The sequence below is a fragment of the Suncus etruscus genome, chromosome 13, assembly GCF_024139225.1.
Source record: "Suncus etruscus isolate mSunEtr1 chromosome 13, mSunEtr1.pri.cur, whole genome shotgun sequence".
Classification (NCBI taxonomy): domain Eukaryota; kingdom Metazoa; phylum Chordata; class Mammalia; order Eulipotyphla; family Soricidae; genus Suncus; species Suncus etruscus.
Genome location: NC_064860.1, coordinates 98,102,016 through 98,123,479, shown reverse-complemented (window position 1 = coordinate 98,123,479; position 21,464 = coordinate 98,102,016). Strand labels below are relative to the sequence as shown.

Genomic DNA, 21,464 nt, shown 5'->3' with positions numbered 1-21,464 from the left:
TTCTGCAGCCTTTCTGTCACGAGCAGGTCCAGAGACAGTGGCTGGAGATGGCCCGGCAGTGCCCAGGTCGGCCCCTGAGTCCTGAGTGCTGGCCCCAAGCACTACTGTCCCTTGGGCCTCCTTATGGTCTCTATCCACAGGAAGAGCCAGCTCAGACCTGCTCACAGGCACATCAGGGTTCCTGTCCTTCCAGTGAGACCAGCTCCCCCAAGGCTTGTCGGGGTCGAGGTGCTCAGGGCTAACTCCTGACAGTGCTCAGGATTTATTCCTGGCTCTGGGCTCAGGGGTTACGCCAGCCTCTGTGCTCAGGAATAACTCCTGGGGGCTGGAGAGATAGCACAGCGGTAGGGCACTTGCCTTGCACGTGGCCAACTCAGGACAAACAGTGGTTCAAACAGTGGTTTGATTCTTGGCATCCCATGTGGTCCCCTGAGTCTGCCAGGAGCAATTTCTGAGCGCAGAGCCAGGAGGAACCCTTGAGCACCGCTGGGTGTGACCCCCCTCCCCCAAAAAAGAAATCACTCATGACGGTGCTCAGGGCACACTCCTGGCATATTGAGCAGCCATCTGGGGTAGCAGGGATTGAACCCAGCTCTCCAAAACGCAGCCAGCGCCCTCCCCTCTGTCCCCACACACACCTTGATCAAGTGTGACTGGGACACCACAGCTGGCAAAGGCATCTCTTGAGCTCCAAGATCCGTGCTCGAATGTGGAGGCCAGAGAAAATGTAGCAGGTCACATGGGCTTGGGACAGCTCAATGTGGGGGACCTTCTCAGGAGCACCCTCAGCCCGTGCCTCAGTGGCCTCTGCAGGGCTCAGTGGGGCCCAGGGTGGCCAGAACAGGCTGTCTTATTTGTTGTCTTGGGCTCATGAGGGGCTGGGCTGGCTTGGACTTTGGGTGACTGTGGTGCTCGGACCCAACCCTGCACCTAGCCTGCCCCAGCTCCCAGGCTCCCCCCCCAATATTTGCTGCAGACCCTGGGGAACCCTCCCTCCTGCTGGCTGGGTTCAGCACCCCCAGCCAAACCCTGCGGAGATGGAACCCCCTGCCCACAGGCCCTGTGACTCCCCCACACTGGACCTGCCCTGCCCACCAGCTCCTCAGCCGCCTCAGCTGGGAGCTGAGCTCACCCCTGCCAGGAGCAAAGGACAGAAGGGGGGCGCTCCCCAAACTTTGCTCCCCCAACCGGCATGGCTTCTTTGGCCTCAAAAGCGGGAACTCAAGGTCTCTACCTGCGGCCCCTTGAGCTGGAAGTTTCTCAGCAGACGGGCCCGAGGCTGACCAGCTGGCCGACTTCCCTCACACCTGTCCCGCACCCATGGTGAGGCCACATGGGCGGGGGGACATCCATATCAGACGGCTCTGCAGGGACACCCACAAAAGGCCACAGCAGGGCTGGAGCAATGGCATAGCAGGGAGGGCATTTGCCTTGCACATGGCCTACTTGAGTTCCATCATCGGCATCGCATAGGGTCCCCCGAGCCTGCCAGGAGTAATTTCTGAGCACAGAGCCAGGAGTAACCTCTGAGCACTGCCGGTGTGGCCCAAAACAATCAAAAAAGAAATGTCAATGCAGCTGAGAGATTCTTGTGTCACAGAGCATATAGGACACAGCACACAGGACAGAGGACACGATTTTAATCGTTTATTTTAATAACCCACTGTGGGGCTACAGCAATATTACAGAGAGGAGGGGTTTGCTTTGCATGTGGTGGGCAGGAGTTCATCCCGGCACCCACCAGGAGTGATTCCTGGCTACAGAAAGCCCTGAACATTGCTGGGGTATGTCCCCCTCAAAATGAATGAATAAATACCCTCTGAACAGGTTTTTCTTTTTTGTTTCCTTTGTTAGGATTTTATTTTCTCTTTTCTTCTTTTTATTATTATTATTATTATCATTATTATTATTATTATTTGGGGGGCCACACCCAGTGGCGCTTAGGGATCACTCCTGGCTCTACACTCAGAAATCACTCCTGGCGGGGCCGGAGAGATAGCATGGAGGTAAGGCGTTTGCCTTTCATGCAGAAGAACTGGTTTGAATCCTGGCATCCCATACGGTCCCCTGAGCCTTCCAGGAGCGATTTCTGAGCATGGAGCCAGGAGTAACCCGAGTGCTGCCGGGTGTGACCCAAAAACCAAAAAAAGAAATCACTCCTGGCAGTCTTGATGACTGTGTGGGATGTTGGGGATCAAACCTGGGTTGGCCATGTGCCAGGCAACCCTCCTTGCTGTTCTGGTACTCAGCTCCCCACTCAACAAGATTTTTTTTATTATTATTTTTGACCGCACCTGTTTGACGCTCAGGGGTTACTCCTGGCTATGCACTCAGAAACTGCTCCTGCCTTGGGAGGGACAATATGGGAAGCCGGGGGATCAAACTGCGGTTTGTCCTAGGCTTGCACTTGCAAGGCAGATGCCTTACCTCTAGCCCCACCGCTCTACCTCCCCCATCCCCCCTGCAACAAGATTTTAAACTCCTGGCTCTTGCCTGGACAAGGCTGCAGTGGGCCAAGCTCCTGCTGTAAGCGTCCAGGCCCTGAGGCTGGTTGCGCTCAGCAGAAGCCACTATCCTACAGCCATGTGTCCCTTCTCACATTCCATCTAGGCCTTGGGGACAGCTGCTTGGGGCCCAGAAGGATCCTTCTCCCCAGAACCAGCCTGTCTCTCAGCGGCCAGCTTATTCAGACACTTGTGAGCTGGAGAGCCACACCTGTCCCCCCCCAAAAAAAAATTAGTCCCCCCCAGGGCTTCTGACTGAGCAGGAGGTGGACAGACTCCTGGGGACACTCGGGCCAGCCTGGGGCAGCAGCGGTGAAGTCTCTGCTGTCCTCCCTGGCGCCCACTGGGCCAGTTAGGGTCACCTGAGGGACCAGGGGAGTTTGGACAATGGGGGTCAGGGATTCTCCTATCTGCCTGGGGGCGGGGGGTGGGCTGGCTGAGAACCAGCCTGGCTGACTTGTGTCCTGGGACAAGCCCTGCCCGCAGGGCAGGCAGTGACGCTAATCCCCAAAGTCATTGATCAACAGATAAATAGGGCCAAGTCCTGCAGCGCTTGTGCTCCGGAGCGGGACTGGAACACCAGGTACAGGCCGGCTGTTGGCTGGGGGGTGGGTGGGTGGGTTGTTGGAAGGGGGGAAAGGGGTGTCCTGGGAATGGGGAAGGGTGTGAGTGTGTGTGTGTGTGTGTGTGTGTGTGTGTGTGTGTGTGTGTGTGTGTGTGTGAGGCACGGTGGAGGGGAAGGTTGCACCCATGGGGTCCCTGAGTGGGGCAGGAACGAGAGTGAGCGCACTTGGGGAGGTCCTGAGTTGGGGCTCAGGGGCGGGGCGAGCCGCGAGTGTCCCCAGGGTGGAGGTCGCAGGGAGGGGGCGGGGATGGGGCGGGGTCCCCTCTCGGGATAGGCAGGGACCGGCCTCCGCCCCCCGCTTCCCGGCCAATCCCCGAGCGCCCGGTCCCGGGTCCAGCTGCCTGGGCCTTGCACACCCCGGACCTGCCCAGCCGCGCGCCCCTCGCCCAGCCGCGTCCAGGTGAGCTAGGTCTCCTCGGGGACGCTGCGCCCCAGGTGGGGCTGGGTGGGGTTGGCGTGCACAAAGGGCAAGTGGCCTTTCTGGGGGTGCAGCCTCCTGGGCCCGGGGTCCCCGTTTTCCAACCTTCCAGGGGCTGAGCTTGGGGTCTGAGGCCTAGAGGCTGGGGATGGGGGTCCGGCCTGACTGCAGAACTTTGGGAAAGTTTGGGCATAGGCCCCCAACTCTCCAAGGGCCCCACCAAGGCCTGGGCCAGCGGCACGTGGCACTGCCCGGGCAGCAGTAGGGATCCGGGTTTGCCTTTGGAGCCTCCGGGTTTCATCGCCTTCCTCCCCACCCTCCTCCTCCTCCTCCACCTGGCCCAGGGCGAGTCTGCGCAGCCATGTCCATCCCTGGGGCTCCCCGCCAGGCGCCTCTCCTCCCACCCCCGCTGCCCTGGGCGCCCACCATCCCAGCCTGGGTCCCTGTGGTCACTTGCCCTTGCACCTCTGAGGATTTATCTTTTTGTTTTCGGGGTGCACTTGGCGGTACTGGTAGGCTTGGGGGACCATATGGGACGCCAGAGATCAAACCCAGGTCTGTCCCGGGTCAGCCACGTGCAAAGCAAAGGCCCTACTGCAGTGCTACCGCTCTGGCCTCCACCTCGGTTTTTTTTTTTTTTTTTTTTTTTTTTTTTTTTTTTTGGTGGCGAGGCGTTTTCTCCTGCTTCTGTGCTCAGGAGTCATTCCTGGCTCCTGACAGGCTGGTGAGGGGACGACAACTCTATGGGATGCCGGGGATTGAACCCAGGTTGGCCATGTGCAAGGGAAACAAATACCCTCCTTACTGTGCAGTGGCTCAGGCCCCACCTCAGGGTCTTGGCATCTAACCTCCCACGGGGTCCTTTGCTGCATTTCCATTCCTCTGCTGTTTGTGGATTGAAATGCAACTGGTTGCTGTTCGGTGGTTGATCTGATTTTGCTTCCTTAACGGTTACTTCTTGGCCGATTGGATTGTTTCTCCCAACCATAGAGAACTGAGTTTACCTAGGGCGATGGGGCTTGGAGGGAGGGGGCCTCAGGATTGTGGTGGAGGGTGCATGTATGTGTGTGTGTGTTAACCATGATTGCATGAACTGATCATTAACAGTCTGGTGAGTCCAGGAACCTCAGTGGAATAAGGTGGGATTCTCTTTATTTATTTATTTTTTTTGGAGGGGGTAGTGGTCACACTCAGGCAGCACTCAGAAATCACTCCTAGTAGGCTCAGGGGACGTGATGGGATGCTGGGGATCAAATGCCCTTCCCAGCTGTGCTGTAGCTCAGTCCTCCACTCTTGAGCTTTTCACTTTTTCTTTTCTTTTTTGGCCACACCTGGAGCACTCAGTGATTACTCCTGGGTCTGTGTTGAGAAATTGCTTCTGGCAGGCTCGGGGAATCAAAATGGGATGCAGGAGATCGAACCCGGGTCAGCCGTGTGCAAGGCAAACACCCTCACCAATTATGTTATTACTTCAGCCCACTCTGGAGCTTTTTATTTTTATTTTGTGGAGGTATTGGGCCACACCTGGTTGTGGCTCTGTGATCAGAAATGGCTCCTGGGGGTTGGAGCAGTGGCGCTAGGTCTGCCTTGCAAGCGCTAGCCTAAGATGGACCGCGGTTCAATCCCCCCACCCCGTGTCCCATATGGTCCCCCTCCAAGCCAGGAGCGATTTCTGAGCTAGCCAGGAGTAACCCCTGAGCATCAAAGGGGTGTGAACCAAAAACAAACCAAAAGAAAACAAAGCAAAAAGAAATTGTCCCTGGCAGTCTCGAGGAACTATATGGGATCTGGGGATCGAATTCAGGTCCGCCCTGGGTCGTCCACATGCCAGACAAATGCCTACCGCTGTGCTATTTATTGTTCCGGCCTTCTGGAGCTTTTTATTTTTATTGTTTTGGTTTTTGGGCCACCCCTGGTAGCGCTCAGGGGTAACTCCTGGCTCTGCGCTCAGAAATTGCTCCTGGTAGGCATGGGGGACCATATGGGATGCTGGGAATAGGTCCTAACAAATGCCCTACTGCTGTGCTATCTCTCCAGCCCCCCTCTGGAGCTTTTTTTTTTTTTTTTTGGTTTTTGGGCCACACCCATTTGACGCTCAGGGGTTACTCCTGGCTATGCGCTCAGAAGTCGCTCCTGGCTTGGGGGACCATATGGGACGCCGGGGGATCGAACCGCGGTCCGTCCTAGGCTAGCGCAGGCAAGGCAGGCACCTTACCTCTAGCGCCACCGCCCGGCCTCTCCTCTGGAGCTTTTTAAAGCACCTTAAAAGCTGCCTGCGGGAACCAGGGCTGTGCTTGGTAGTTTGTGGGCGTGGGGGTGGGATGGGCAGGCCTGACTCCCTCAAACCGCTAAGAACTGCACATAAGGGAGCTGTGGGATGAGGGGACTTTTCCCCCCAACATCCCTGCTGGGCAGATGCAGATATGGGTCGTCGTCCCCCCCATGATATGGGGTTCCCTGCAGACATGAGGTTCTCTGTTTTATAAGTTCTTTCACTAGATATGGGGTCTCCTGCAGTGCTCTCTGGTACCCCTGGCTCTCGAGAGCTGCGGGGTTCTTGCGGGGAGAAAGTGGGTCCCTGGAGCTTTTATGCCACCTGCCTTGTGCTCTGAAGCCTCGACTTTGCCTTGGAAGCTTCTTGGCAAGCAGGGGTGGACCAGGCTGTGTGGGGCCACCTGCTCTTGCCTCTGGGGTCCCGACTCTTCTATTTTTTTTTTCCCTTTGGTTTTTGGGCCACACCCAGTAATGCTCAAGGGTTACTCCAGACTCTGTGCTCAGAAATCGCTCCTGGCTCGGGGGACCATATGGGACGCTGGGAATCTAACCCAGGTACGTCCCAGGTCAGCAGTGTGCAAGACAAATGCCCTAGTGCCCTGCTATTGCTCTGGCCTCCCTGACAAGTCTTTCTGAGCCCCTGACACTGTTCCTCACGAGGGATCCATGAGCACTGCTGGGTCGATCGATAAAACTCTGGCAGACACACATGCAGGAGCTGGTTAAAATTTAACGGGCAACCTCGTCTGGCACGACCGCTTCACTCATGTGAACATCTGGGCACGGACCGGGGCTTGTGCCTGTTGCGACGCGCTTGGCCTCCTCCTCTTCCTGGCCCCACTGCTCTGGCCCACGCAGGCAACCCCTGGGCACGCCTGACCCCTCCAGGCGCCTGGCTGGTTGCCACCCTGGGGCGGTGCACTGAGTCCACAGCTTCTGGAGCTAGGTGCCAGCTCAGCGCCCGTCCTCCCCCCATACCTTCGTCTCTCCCTTCCAGATCCCAACATGCCTTCCGAGACGCCCCAGCTGGACAAGGGCTCCACAGGGTGCCCCCACCTCTCCGGGGACACAGAAACCAAGGGGCGCCAGTGGATACGGCCAGACACCCCGAGCAGGTGCTCCTGGCAGCTGGGCCGACCCGTGTCCGAGTCTCCACATCGCCATGTCACCCCGTAAGTTGAATCCATGAAGAGGGGGTCATATTTTTTTTATTTTGTTTTTTTTAGGAAGGGCCACACCCAGCAGCACTCAAGGGTTACTTCTAGTTCTGTGCTCAGAAATCACCCCTGGCAGGCTCGGGGGACCATATGGGATGTCAGGGATCGAACCCGGGCCTGTTCTGGGTCGGCCACGTTCAAGGCAAATGCCCCACCACTGTCCTATTGCTTCAGCTCCCTGACCGGGGTCAGGGATCTGACCGTGCCAGAAAGAGATGTTGGGGGCAGACCCGTTAAGTCCTATCCCGTGGGTGTCCCCATCTGTGCCGCAGCCTCACTGACTTCCTTCATTAGTGTTTCCGTTCTGTATGTTTTGCTTGGAGGGAGCCACATCTGGCAGTGCTCAGGGGCTGCTCCCCGCTCGGTGCTCAGGAGTGTGTGGTGTGGGGCTGACCTGAACTCCCTCCTGAGAGGCTCCCTGTCTTTTCTTAGCTTTGTGTCCTCACTCTCCTTTCTTCAGCTCATTTAGCTGTTGGTTTTTGTTTTGGTTGTGTGGGTCACACGCAGCACTCAGTTACTCCTGGCTCTGTGCTCAGGAATCACTCCTGGCAGGCTCCAGGGACCCTATGAAATGCCGAGGATTGAACCCAGGTCAGCTTGTGCAAGACAAACGCCCTCCCCACTGTGCTCTCACTCAGGTCCCTCATTTTCTCATTTTTATTTTTGGGGTACCATACTCGGTGGTCCTCAGGGCTTACTCCTGACTCTGTGCTCTGAAATCACCCCTGGCAGGGCTCAGGAGATCCTGGGGTGCAGGGGATTGAACCCAGGTTGCTGTGTGCAGAGAAACTGCCCTCCCCGCTGTGCTGTCCTCCCAGTGTCTCTGTCATAGCTGACTGGGGTCCAGCAGGGCTTTTTTTTTTTGGGGGGGGGGTTGGTTTTGGTTTTTGGGCCACACACAGTGATGTTCAGGGGTATCACTCCTGGCAGTCTCAGGGACCCTATGGAATGCCGGGTATCAAATTGGAATCGGCGGAATGCAAGGCAAATGCTTTGTTCCCCGCTGTGCTGTCTCTTCAGTCCCCCCAATTAATTCTGTGCCTGTTGGGGGATGCTCAGGCTTGGGGTGTCCGTCCGCCTCTCTGGGCTGGGGTCTTCTCACACTGTCTCAGCTCTCCATTGATGGGTGGGCTGAGGGGGTCTTTCAATGTGCTTCCTCTGAGACTTTGTGCTGAAGACCTGCAAGTCAGAGGGACTTGGAGCCCTGACTTTGGGATTGGCACAAGTGACACATTTTGAGAGGCGAATTCAAGGCAAGGCACACATCACATTTCTGGCTTTTATCTAGGCAGAGCAGATGTTAGATTAAACTGTGCATTTTGTTTATTTATTTATTTGGTGTTTTGGGGCCACACCCAGCAGTATTCAGGGGTTCTTCCTGGCTCTGCACACAGAAATCACCCCTGGCAGGCTCAGGGGACCATATGGGATGCCAGGAATTGAACCAGGTCCATCCCTGGGATAACACTGTGTTATCTCTCTGGCCCCAGCATCTTGTCTATAGCCTGTTTGCTTATTCTCTGGCTCAGTCTTCTCGGGTCCCTAGGGGTAGGAGTGGGGAATTTTTCTAATTTTTCAGGCCCTCCGCTGGCCTGTTCTCCATTTTGTTTTTCTAGATTCTGGCCCTGTGTCTGGGCACCTCTCTGGTTAGGTGGCCAGTGTTGTGGGCCTGGGTTGGGGCCACCCCAAGCGAGCCCCAAGTCACAGGCTTGGTGGGAGCCGATCTCGGTTCCCATTAATCAAATCCTCGGGTCCCCACTGGAAGTGCTGATCAGTCACATGTAGTCTCCAGGGCACAGTGGCCTGTCTGGGTGCTGGGGACGAACCTGTGACCAGCAGGAGCCTCGGCAGGCCGTGTCCTCTGTCTTGTCTCGATGTAGACGTGGCCAGCACCTGGTTCGCCATTTCCCGGGTGCGGGCAGGGGCAATGTTTCAGGTCTGGGGAATGACCACAGGTGCCCCTGTTTAGGGCGAGTCCCCCCAAGATCCTGCCTGACATCCTGAAAAAAATCGGGAACACACCCATGGTGAGGATCAACAAGATCGGGAAGGACTTTGGCCTCAAGTGTGAGCTGCGTGAGTATCCTATTTGCTCCCCGAACAGCCAGGGGTCTCGGTGGACATTTTGGGGTGCTGGGAGGGGTTGTGGCCCACGTGAGGGGTGTTCGGGGCCCAGCAGCGCCTCTGCATATCCCCTTCTCGTGAGCAGTGGCCAAGTGCGAGTTCTTCAACGCGGGTGGGAGTGTGAAGGACCGGATCAGCCTGCGCATGATCGAGGACGCCGAGCGGGCCGGTTCCCTCAAGCCTGGTGACACCATCATTGAGCCCACGTCCGGGAACACCGGTGGGTGATCGGCTTGCACAGTGCCCCCTGCTGGATCCAAGGAGGAGGCACCGCCAGACTCTGCCCCTGGTTCCATGATGGGGTTGGGGCTCCTTCTGGCCTCTGTACCCCCTTTGAAGGACCTGAACCCTTCGCAAAGGCCCCCCAGGTTCCAGCAAACCCCTAAACTTTGCTTCCTCTGAGGTCTCCAGCAGGGCTGGAGGATTTGGGGGCTGGTGCTCCCTGTTCCCTTTGTGAGCACCTGCCTTGGGCATGCTCCCAGTCACCTCTCTTTCTTGCCCTCTTTTATTTATTTTAATTTCGGGGCCACACCCAGTGATGCTCGGAGTTTACTCCTGGCTCTGCACTCAGGGATCACCCTCTCTGCTGGTGCTCGGCGGACCCTATGGGATGCTGGGGATTGAACCCAACCTGGGTTGGCCGTGTGCTAGGCAAGTGCTCTCCCCGCTGTGCCGTGGCTCCGCTCTGAGGTCACCTCACTGTGGTCCATCCTCAGGCATTGGGCTGGCCCTGGCGGCTGCTGTGAAGGGTTATCGCTGCATCATCGTGATGCCTGAGAAGATGAGCAACGAGAAGGTAATGTTCCCCCTAAGCCCTGAGGTTGTGCTCCTCCCCCAAGTCAGTACTCCCCTGCCCCAATGTAGTGCTCCCCTATCTGTCCGCTCCTTGCCCCGCCATCCCCACTTTTTCTTGCAGGTGGATGTCCTGCGGGCCCTGGGTGCCGAGATCGTGCGAACCCCGACCAGTGCCAGGTTCGACTCCCCCGAGTCGCATGTGGGTGTGGCCTGGCGGCTCAAAACTGAGATCCCCAATTCTCACATCCTGGACCAGGTGAAGTGCCAGCCGGTAGTTGGGGCTCTGTATCTGCAGCTTCGGGGGGCCCTGGTGGGGCTCTCTGCTGCTCTCAGAACCTCCCTTTCCTGGAGACCAGCTTCAGGCTGACCGAAGTGCATGGAAATGCTCCCCCAGCTTTGGTGCCCTCTCTTGCATGCCCTGAGCTGGGCCCAACGCCCACTCACAGCTGCCATGTGCTGTGAGGGTCTGACACGGCTCTGCTTGCCCACAGTACCGCAACGCCAGCAACCCTCTGGCCCACTACGACACCACAGCCGAGGAGATCCTGCAGCAGTGTGACGGTGAGCCCAGTTTGCCCACCCTGGCCTGGCTCCCTGGGGGGAATCCTTGGTGAACTCTTAGGCAGCCCACAAAAGCCCACCCAAATCGTCCCCTCTGAAATGCTTTTTTATGCATCTTCCAGAAGTGACACCTTCCTTCAGGAACGCTGCTTAGGCCTCTCTTAACTCCAGACTACCCAAAGGGTCTAATTTCTGGACCCCAGAGTCCTTCTGTGTTTAGAGAAGGGGCATCTGTCCCAGCTGTGGGTCTCATGCCCGGTGCTCTGGCATCGGTGCTCACCGGGGGTTGAATCCGAGCCCGGGCTTGTCCTGGGCACCGGAGATGAGCTCACCCAGCTCAGGATTCTCCTGGAAAGCTCTTGCATGCACCTGTGCCAACCCTGTGGGGCTGGCGAGCCTTTCCCACGCTCTTCTTGGGCTGGTGTTGGCAGGATTCAAGTCAGGCCTTGGTCCATGTCTGTGTGCTGGCAGCAGGTGCTGGCATTCACTGCCCGGGTTTTATTGTGAGAAAACTGGTCTGGAGGGCAGAGGCCCTGCATTCTCACCCAGTGCCTGCACAGCGTCTGTGGGCTGCGAGTGGAGCCTGGCAGAGGGTGTCTCAGATGCCTGCATGCAGGCCCTTCCCAGATTTCCCACATGTAGCTGTTGTGTCCTCCCTTCTTTCCCCTGTGTCCCTAGGCCCATCTCTGCAGGGGCAACTACAATCATCCCAGTGCTGAGCCCAGGGGGTCTTGCCCGAGAGAGGGGGGAACTGGGGGCACTGGGGGCTGGAGATGGGCTTGTCATGGCCGAGGAGGAACACCCGACATGTCCCTTCCAGGAAAGCTGGACATGCTGGTGGCCTCGGCGGGCACAGGCGGCACCATCACGGGCATTGCCAGGAAGCTGAAGGAGAAGTGTCCTGGTTGCAAAGTGAGTGAGTAGGCGTTGGTGGGTGGACAGTGGGCATTGTAGTCCTGGCACCTCTGGCAGGACGTAGTGGCCAAGTGCCCACTGTGGGCCCGTGGGAGGTTGGGTACGCACCCGTCCGTCCATTCTCCCCGCCCATGGCACTGCCATGTGAGCAGGGCACGGCTTGGCCCACGTGGGTGCCCTTCAAGGATTGACCCCCAGGCCTGAGGGGAGTCCAGGTTCTGTGTCCCATGGTGCTGGGGACAGGACAGTGGGCAGGGCATTTCCCTCTCATACCTCATGTGGACCTGGCACCACATGGGGGCCCTTGAGCTGGTCAGGAGTGAACCTGAGCACCGTTCCTGGGGTTGCATTGGGTGGGGGGTGGTCGGGAAGGGACTCTTCAGGTCGTGCTGTGCCCAAGGGCTCTGGTGCTCTGGAGTCTTCAGGGTGCTTGAGACTGGGGAGGTCTGCCCAGGAAAGTTTCCAGGACCGTCCTGACCCCGGATGCGGGGTGGGGACATGGGGAGACAGCCCTGAGCCTGCCTCTCCCCAGATCATCGGGGTGGACCCCGAGGGCTCCATCTTGGCGGAGCCCGAGGAGCTGAACCGGACGGAGCTGACGGCCTATGAGGTGGAGGGCATCGGCTACGACTTTGTGCCCACCGTGCTGGACAGGGCGGTAGGTGCTGGTCAGGCCTGGGTGGGGGACCCACTCACAGGCACAGCCCAGGCTGTGGGAGCTGGGAGGGGACCAAAAGAGCATCTGACAGTCCACCGCACCAACTGTTTCCCACACTGGCTGTTCCCTACATTGTATTCCTCTCTGACTGTCCCTGCACCGACTGTCCCCACTCTAACTGTCCTGCTCTAACTGTCCTCCCTCTTACCGTCCCCATACTGACTGTTCCTGCTCTTACTGTCCCCCCAAACCGACTGTCCCTGCTCTTACTGTCCCCAAACCTACTGTCTCTGCTCTGACTGTCCCCCACATCGACTGTCCCTCTCTTCCTGTCCCCACACTGATTGTCTCCACACCAGCTGTCCCCACTCTACTGTCCCCACTCTGACTATTCCTGCTCTGATTGTCCTCACTGTCCCTGCTCTTACTGTCCCCACAACAACTGTCCCTGCTATGACTGTCCCCACAGGTGGTGGACAAGTGGATCAAGAGCAGTGACGAGGAGTCCTTCGCCATGGCCCGCATGCTCATTGCCAAGGAGGGGCTGCTGTGCGGTGAGGGGCAGGGACCCCCCTTCTCCGGGTCCACCCTTTCTGGAGGGCCCTGAGTGGGGAGATGGGAGACCCTTCCCTTCCCAGAAGCCCACCAGCGTGGGCCCTGACGCCCTGTGTCCCTGGCACAGGCGGCAGTGCAGGCAGCACTGTGTCGGCGGCGGTGAAGGCAGCCCAGGAGCTGCGGGAGGGTCAGCGCTGTGTGGTCATCCTGCCCGACTCGGTGCGCAACTACATGTGAGTGTGGCCGGCCCCACCCCACAGGAACGTGCCCCTTTTGGGTAGACCACGCCACTGACACATAAGACCATGCTCTGGTATGATCAGACCATGCCCTGATGTTATCAGACCACGCCCTTGATACATCAGGTCATGCCTACCTCTGATCAGACCACGCCCTTCTCTGACGGGCCACGCCCCTACTTCAGACTACGCCCCTTCTATGCCCCACCCACACTGCCACTCGGCCTGGGTCTCCCAACTTCACCAGGGCAGTGTGATTTTCCCTGCTCCAAAGCAGGTCTCTGGGAGCAGAGCTGGACACCTGCACCCCCACTTGTCTGCGCCCCAGGCTTCCTCCAAGACTCAAATTCTGAGCTCCTCCGCCATGGGGTTCCCCGCTGTGGGGGTTCACTCCTGGTGCCCAGCGAGACCTGTGCTCTTCTGGGGGGGGGGGGGTTTTCTCCTGGGCCGGGTCAGTGTGTACGTGTGTGAGAGGGAAGGTGCGAGCACTGTGCCGTGACCAGGCCAGGGGGACCCCAGCACATTTCCCCACCGAGCCGCAGCTGCCCACACCCCGCAGCAGGCCCTCAGCCCGAAGGACCGTGTGGCGTGTGATGGTGGGGGGACCCTGGGGTGTGGGTGTCTGCGGGTGGACAGTGAGGAGTCCCTGCCCACAGGTCCAAGTTCCTGAGCGACAGGTGGATGCAGCGGAAGGGCTTCCTGGCGGAGGAGGCGCTGGCGGGGAAGAAGCCCTGGTGAGCACCCCGAACCCATCCCACCCCCACCCCGCCACAGTATGGCCCTCGTCCCCCTGAGCCCCGTGACCCTCCGGGCAGGTGGTGGCACGTGCAGGTACGGGAGCTGAGCCTGACGGCGCCGCTGACGGTGCGGCCCACGGTGACGTGCGAGCAGACCATCGCTGTGCTGCGGGACAGGGGCTTCGACCAGGCGCCCGTGCTGGACGAGTCGGGGTGCGTGGGGTGCGGCAGGGTGGGGCTCGGGGAGGACAGGCGGGACAGGCAGGGGGTGGCTGTGGCTGAGCCTGTCCCCTCCACAGGGTGATCCTGGGGGTGGTGACTCTCGGGAACATGCTGTCGTGTCTGCTGGCCGGGAAGGCGCAGCCGGGAGACCATGTCCGGAGCGTCCTCTACAAGCAGTTCAGACAGGTACGAGCTGGGGACCCACCCTCAGGTCTCGGGTCACCACGGTGCTGCCCCCTCCATTCTGTCCCCGGGACATAGCCCCATCAAGGGGTGCTGGACACACTACGATGGTTTCCAAGAACGTTCCAGGCAAGGTTGTGCTGCCCCCAATTCGTGCTGGCCCCTGGGCCTAGGGTGAGTGTAAATGTGTAAAATGTGTGTCCATGTTTGTGTGAGTTTGTATGAAGTGTTTGTGGGGGCCAGAGTGATAGCACAGCAGGGAAGGCGTTTGCCTTGCACACAGTCAAACCCAGGTTTGATCCTCGGCATCCCATGTGGTCCCCCGAGCCTGCCAGGAGCGATTCCTGAGTGCAGAGCCAGGAGTAACCTGAGTACTCCAGGTGTGCCCTCCAAAAAAATACAAATTATTCTCTGGGGCCTGAGAGATAGCACAGTGGTAGAGCATTTGCCTTTGTCTTGCAAGCTGCTGACTCGGGATGGACCCCGGGTTCAATCCCTGGTATCCCATTTTGTTCCCTGGGCCTGTTAGGAGTGATTTCTGAGTGCAGAGCCAGGAGTAATTCCTGAGTGCTGCTGAGTGTGACCCTAAAACTAAAAAAGACAAGGTGAATGTCTATACATGTGCATGAGTAGCCCGACAGGGGGTAGCTGGTCTCAGCTCTGCCTACCCCTTCTAGAAGGGTCCTTGGGGGACATGCTGTTGGCAGAGGGGTGTGTGTGTGTGCGCGCGCGCGTGCGCACGTGTATGCATGTGGGCTTTGACTTGGTTCCCAGGGTTTTTGGTTCTCCTCCACCCAGTCTGGCCCAGTCAGTCCAGTTATGGAGCCCAGGTTGTCTCTGGGGTCCCTGGACTCCCCCACAGGCCTGTCCAGGATTCAGCTGTGGGTTTCGGGGGTCCCAGGCTGGATGATCACAGCAGATACCCCTCGATAAGCCTGGCCTGGGGTGTCTGTATCAGCATCGTCCTGGGCTGGGAAGCTCAGGGGCCCTGGGCACCCCCATTCGGCTGACGTGGCCCCTTTTCAGATCCACCCGTCAGACCCCCTGGGCCAGCTGTCCCGCATCCTGGAGACGGACCACTTCGCCCTGGTGGTCCCAGAGCAGGAGCCATGTGAGTGGGGGTGCAGGACTGGGGGGGTCCGCTGGGAGCTCAGGGGGCTGAAGGACCTCCTTCTCACACTCTCGGTCTACTCCACAGCGCAGGACCTGGCCCGGTCAGGACAGGTTGGGGGAGCTGCAGGTATGTACCCACAGGGCAGGGGTTATTTGACAGGGTCTCCCTGGCTCCTCGGAGTGTCCCCTAGAAGGTGGTGTGTGCAGTGGCCAGGCCAGGAAAGGTGCTGGGAGCAGTGCCCTGCACAAGTCTCTGCCTCTGTGTCACATCTGTGGGGACATCTGACACGCTCGGGCCCCTTACAGGCCCCTGAGGCCCCACCTCCCACCACCTCCTGGCCTGTCCCTCATCTCATGGGCTCAGAGTGGGGCTGCCCGGCTCTACAGTCTGGGGGTCTGTCCACCTCCCTCAGCCCGGGCTGCGGTCACTTGGTGGGAATGAGGCTGTTTGGAACCGGCTGGAGTCAGCTCAGGCGGGTGTGAACCCGAGTCAGACCCAGGATCTAAAAAACCCTGCGCCTTGGGGAAGCTGATGGACATGTCCTCTCTGGGAGGGACAGTGTCCTGTTTCCAGCCCCATTCCATCCTAGACTTTACCTTTGGTCCCCTGAGTCCTTTCAGGAATGATCCCTGAGCACAGAGCCAGGAGTCCACCCAAGCACTGTGGGGTGAGGGCCCCAAATCAAAAACCAGAAGAGCAACTGACTTTTGCCTCTCCTTCAGGCAAATAAACTCAGATTCCAGGCTCGGCATCAGGGCACCTGTGTCCAGACAGGCGGATGGAGAGTGGGCAGGAGGGACAAGGGGAAGAGCTATGCAGAGGGTGTGTGCGGGCACTTGGAAGAGTCCCCCACCCCCAGAGCTGACCTGAGCCGGGACCCCCGAGGCAGCTGGGAATTGGGGCTCCCTGCAGGTCCAAACAGATGGGGAGGGGAAGGAGAGATAGCACAGCGGTAGGGCATTTGCCTTGCACGTGGCTGACCCAGAACGGACCTGGGTTCGATCCCTGGCATCCCATATGGTCTCCGAGCGATTTCTGAGTGCAGAGCCAGGAGTAACCCCTGAACGCTGCCAGGTGTGGCCCAAAACAAACAAAAAAAGAGGAGACAGGGTATAGTCGTGACCGCCTGGCACACCGTTTCTCATGATGGTGCCTCCTTCCTCAAAGAACGCGGCCACAACCCTAGCGTGCTTGCCGTGGTGACGGCCATCGACCTGCTCAACTTCGTGGCAGCTCGAGAGAGGGAGCAGAAGAGGTCGGGGAGCGCCTAGGACAGATCCCAGCCCCGTGGCCCCGGACGCTCCTGCCCGATGGTTGGGGTCCTCTCACTTCCCCTCGACACGGCCACAAGATAATCTTAGTAACGAAGATGGTGAGCCCCCCTGTGCCTGGCAGGAGCTCAGAGCTGAGAAGCATTTAAAAGGGGGTGAAGGCTGCTGGGTGATGGGGCAGAGCCTCGCCGTGGGGTGGGTGGGGGGCACGGTTGGGGCTTTGGAAATGGAGGTGAATTCACCTGCTCCCCCTGCTGTTTATAAATGGGTCCTGCCACTGCCTGTGCACCTGTGTCCCGCTCACTTCCTGTGTTCCGCTCACTGCCTCTGCATGTTCCTGGCTCACACCCTCGGCTGGTTGCTTTTCCCTCCCAACGGCGCAGGGGGCAGCGGACACCCCATTCCCCATCCGATGGCCAGACATGAGCCCTGGACACTCCCAGTTTCTTTGCAGTCTCACAAGTACAGGTTACCTCCTCCCTTAGAAACACAGCAGTGCTGGAGAGATAGCACAGAGGGGGAGCACCTGCATGGCATGCGGCCGACTCAATTGGATCCCCGCAACCCCATATGGACCCCTGAGCCTGTCAAGAGTGATTCCGGAGAGTAGAGCTGGGAGTAAGCCCTAAGCACCACCGGTTGTGGACTCCAAAATCAAAGCACAGATTTTTGCTTTTCTGGAGTGTTCTCAGGTTTGCTTTTTCGAAGGAAGTCCGGGCACATCCCATTTTGCAGGTTTCCCTCGCCTGACTTGGGACTGTACAGACTTTTGGGGATCCCCCTCTTTTTTTTTTATTTTTGGGCCACATCCAGTGGCACTCATGGTTTACTCCTGGATCTGTGCTCAGAAGTCACTCCTGGCAGGCTGGGGGGGGGGGGACCATATGTGATGCCGGGAATCGAACCCAGGTCCATCCTAGGTTAGCACATGCAAGGCAAACTCCCTACCCTAATGCTGTGCTATCTCTCTGGGCCCTAGAATGTTTTTGTTTGTTTTTGATTTTGGGTCACATCCGGCAGTGCTTGGGTTACTCCTGGCTCTACGCTCAGAAATCGCTCCTGGCAGGCTCAGGGGACCATATGGGATGCCTGGATTTGAACCACCATCCTTCTGCATGCAAGGCAACACTCTACCTCCATGCTTTTTCTCCAGGAATGCTTCTTTTTATGACTAGATATCTAGAGTGAAATATTGTGGTTAATAGGGCTCTGGGGTTTATATCAGCTGAAGTAGTAGAGGAGGGGCCTGAGCACTCTCTGGCTGCCAATGACCTTGTCTGCCCGCAGGCCCCTAGGTGTTGCTAGTTTATCTGTTTTGGTACAGTGCTCTTTTTTTTTTAATTTTACTTTTTGGGTCACACCCGGCGGTGCTCAGGGGCCACTCCTGGCTTTACACTCAGAAATCACTCCTGGCAGGCTTAGGAAACCATATAAAAAATGTCGGGACTCGAACCACCGTCCTTCTGCATGTAAGGCAAATGCTCTACCTCCATGCTATCTCTCTGGCTCCTGGTACAGTGCTCTTGAAGTTTCTGGAACTGGCTGTTCTACCACAGTCTGTTTTTTAGTTTGTTTGGTTTTTTTGGCCACACCCAGTGACGCTCAGGGATTACTCCTGGCTATGCGCTCAGAAATTGCTCCTGGCTTGGGGGACCATATGGGACGCTAGGGGGTCAAACTGCAGTCTGTCCTGGGTTAGTGCATGCGAGGCAAAAGCCCTACCGCTGCGCCACCACTCTGCCCTCCTGGCCCAGTCTTTGTTCCTCAAAACTTGAGCCTGTCATGGCTGTACTTAGGTTCACAGCAAAGCCAGCTTACAGTTAATTCTTTAGATCTTTTTTTTTTTTTTTTTTTTAATTTTTGGGTCACACCCGGTGGCACTCAGGAGTTACTACTGGCTCTGTACTCAGAAATCACCCCTGGCAGGCACGGGGACCATATGGGATGCCAGGATTTGAACCACCATCTGTCCTTTGTTGGTCGCATGCAAGGCAAACGCCCTACCGCTGTGCTATGGTTCCAGCCCCAATTATTTAGATCTTAACACGTGAGTGGGTGTACAAGCCTGTGGATTCCAGTCTCCAGACGGACTCCCTGCACTGAATGTCCTGTTCTGCTCTGAGCCACCAACAGCCTGGCAGTGCCCAGGACTTCTTCCTGGCAGTACTTGGGGCCATTGCTGGGGGTCATTTCTGGGCTCTGCCACCCAGTGAAGGGGGCACTTCTGTCTCAGCAACATGAGGGACCTCTGTGGGCCCCAGATTACACACACACACATCCACTCCACAGACACACAGATATGTAGACAAGGCACTTCACAGATACGGGTTTACACATGCATTGGTTAGGGCCGGAGTTGAAGGACGAGACCACACAATCTAAATCGAGCAAATCAAAGTTTTATTTCATCAACCAACAAGCTACAAACTGGCCGGCCGGGGTCACCTCCCAGAGGGGTGGCCCCACCCTGGGGTCACAAGCCAGGTTCTATAGGGCTGGAAACAGGAAGTCTTGGCCATTATGTTGGTTGGGCGTTGTCTGGGGTGTTTCTAGGGTGTTTCATCTTGTCCTTTCATGGCTAGATGTCTAGGGTGGCATATTATGGTTGATAGGGCCTTGGGGTCTGCGTCATTATTGTCGGGATAGAAACTCAGACCTTCCATAGAATAGAATAGAGTTCCTCCTGCTCTAGGCTTCACGGCATTCACACACGTTCTCACAAGCTGACTCACCCGGGCTGGCCCAGCTACTTACAAGGCCTCCAGGTGAGCCTGGGAAGGCCGGTGCCAGGCTACGAAGCCTGGATGACACAGCCCAAGCCAACGGTGCCTGCAGGCGCCCTGGAGACAGGACGAGCCTCTCAGCAGCTGAGGTGCCGGGTTCCGTGTCCACTCAGCCCACACGTGCCAGCCAGGGCACTGAGGCTGTAGTGGGGCGGGGGCTCGCTTAGGGCACAGTTGGTGCTGTCTGTGGGCTCTGTCACCCTTCTAGGGCATGGCCTGCGCATAAGATGTGGTTCCCCAGAGGGAATTGACCCAGTATCCCCAGCCCAGCTGCTCAAAGTACCCCCCACCCAGGCCCCAGGAGAAGACAAAGGCCTGGGGTCTGGAACAATAGCACAGCAGTAGGGCACTTGCCTTGCATGTGGGGCCCAGGACATACCCGGTTTGATCCTTGGCATCCCATGGGGTCCACAAGCCTGCCAGGAGCAATTTTTTCTGAGTACAGAGCCACGAATAACCTGAGAGCTACTGGGTGTGGCCCAAGAACCAAAAAAGAAAATAAGATGGAGGCCTTTGCTATCTGGGAGTGCTCAGGAAGGGGAGCTCCATGGTAAAGCTGTTCCTGGGTTGTCCCAAACTGTGCACTGTGGTCCAGAAGCTTCGGGACAAGGCATGTGTCTGAGGGAAAAGGATGGTCCCCTGCATAGTCTGTCCCCTGCCTACCCTGTCAGCAGGGTTCTGGATAGTTCACTCAGCCAGACACTCACTTGCTCCCACATCGGAACAATACCCTGTGTCCTGTTGAGAGCCACGATTTTAAGACCCACACACCCCAGCCAGGCCCACAGAGCAGCACTGGGGGTGCAAGAGTTGGGTGAGGGCACTGCCAGCCTGTGCCTGCTCACAGGCTATCGCAGGGACCTGCCGACGCCCCTCTGCCACCAGGACGGGCGCGTCATGCCAGACCCCGAGCAGCCCTAGGAGAAAACTGTCCCTTCGCTCCTGAGAACCACGGCATGCTGTGTGTGTGTGGGGGGGGGGGGGGTCTGGCGAGCCCTGTGCAGCCCCCACGCCCATGTACCCTCCCCACGCTGTTCCAACGGGGCTGCCATGGAGGAGGCATAGAGCTGGCAGGACGCACGCACAGAGCAGTTTGAGTTTAATTTCCTTGTTAGATTCAGTCGCGTCACACAAAGCCCCTCAGAGACAGGTGTGGGTACAGTCCTCGATTCACATTGTCACGATTGTCCACTCAGAGGGGCCCGGGGCATCCCCTCCTCCATCGGTGGGCAAGCCTCAACCTTCCCACACATCCAGGCTTGTCCAGAGAAGAGCCCCAGCTCAGCTTGGCTTGGCCCAGTGACGAGGCTCCAGGCAATGACATGGGGTCCCGGCACCTGGGGGTGGAGGCCACACTCCAGGGTAGGACACAGGGACCCACTCTCACTCCCCAGACCCACTGCCAGGCCAGTCATCTGCGGCTCATGGGTATCTCGGGGGTCAGTGTCTGCAGAAACGGGCCCCCACGGAACGATTAGCCGGAGAAGGGCTGTGTCCTGACGGTCCAACCAACCAAGTGAGGGCTGAAGTCGAGGCCAGAGGAGGTGGGACAAGTGTGGCCGTCCGGGAGGGAAGCTGTCCCCACACTTCCTTGTCCCTCTGTACACGTCCATGTGTCATCTGCATCCTCCCTTCCCTCCAGTGCACCCCCCCAGGCCTGGCTGCAGACTTCGGCCAAGAAGCTGAGTGGGATGGGACGGGACCCTCTGAACAACCAAAGCCCCAAAGTAATGGGGCCCTGGAGACACCAGGGAGGGGCAGGCAGGCGGGGCCAGCACCTGGGGCCAGCACCTGAGCCTCACACTGGGTGGGCCGTCTACGCAGGGCACCCACTGTGCTCAGGAGCCAGTCCCGGGCCGGCCGTGTCCCTGGGCCATGCCCCTGGGCCATGCCGGGCTCAGAGCAGGCATGCGGCGGGGAGCCCACCTTTTCTGAGGGCCGGGAGGATACCCCGGGCTGGTCACCTGCTCAGGGTCCTTCACTGTGTCAGCTCGGACTCCCAAACGGAACTGGGAAGTGCATCTGGTTTCTTCTAGAAATTGTATCCTCAATATAGTCATAATCCAATTCATAACCAATTTACAAAAATAGCTTTTTTTTATCCAATAATTCCAGCAAGGTAAAAATAGGAGTTTCTTTTTACATACAGCACACGGGCAGCATGGGTGGGCGGGTAGCACTCACCCTCCTTATCCTAGCTCTCCTGCGCTCAGGCAGCGTGTTCTTTCAAAGATGCAGAAGCAACTTCTGCCCTGCCCGGCCCAGCCGG

General features: G+C 58.1%; 1 protein-coding gene across 1 annotated transcript; it reads left to right on the top strand.

The window, feature by feature from the left end:
• The first annotated feature begins 3,048 nt into the window (after positions 1 to 3,048).
• On the top strand, positions 3,049 to 16,600 carry CBS (cystathionine beta-synthase). Its single transcript, XM_049785426.1, has 17 exons — positions 3,049 to 3,087; positions 6,819 to 6,993; positions 9,008 to 9,114; positions 9,248 to 9,382; positions 9,879 to 9,958; positions 10,079 to 10,213; positions 10,449 to 10,518; positions 11,339 to 11,430; positions 11,966 to 12,091; positions 12,561 to 12,645; positions 12,774 to 12,879; positions 13,542 to 13,619; positions 13,701 to 13,835; positions 13,922 to 14,030; positions 15,054 to 15,138; positions 15,226 to 15,267; positions 16,309 to 16,600. The coding sequence occupies exons 2-17, from the start codon at positions 6,827 to 6,829 to the stop codon at positions 16,410 to 16,412; spliced, it is 1,656 nt and encodes a 551-aa protein (XP_049641383.1). The 5' UTR covers positions 3,049 to 3,087; positions 6,819 to 6,826; the 3' UTR covers positions 16,413 to 16,600.
• The last annotated feature ends 4,864 nt before the right edge of the window (positions 16,601 to 21,464 follow it).

What these genes read in the sequence shown, in the direction of transcription:
- CBS (XM_049785426.1), top strand. Translation starts at nt 6,827, where the DNA reads ATGCCTTCCGAGACGCCCCAGCTGGACAAGGGCTCCACAGGGTGCCCC. An exon ending in TCTACAAGCAGTTCAGACAG is followed by an intron (nt 14,031 to 15,053) that starts GTACGAGCTGGG and finishes GCCCCTTTTCAG; the next exon opens with ATCCACCCGTCAGACCCCCT. An exon ending in GGTCCCAGAGCAGGAGCCAT is followed by an intron (nt 15,139 to 15,225) that starts GTGAGTGGGGGT and finishes TCTACTCCACAG; the next exon opens with CGCAGGACCTGGCCCGGTCA.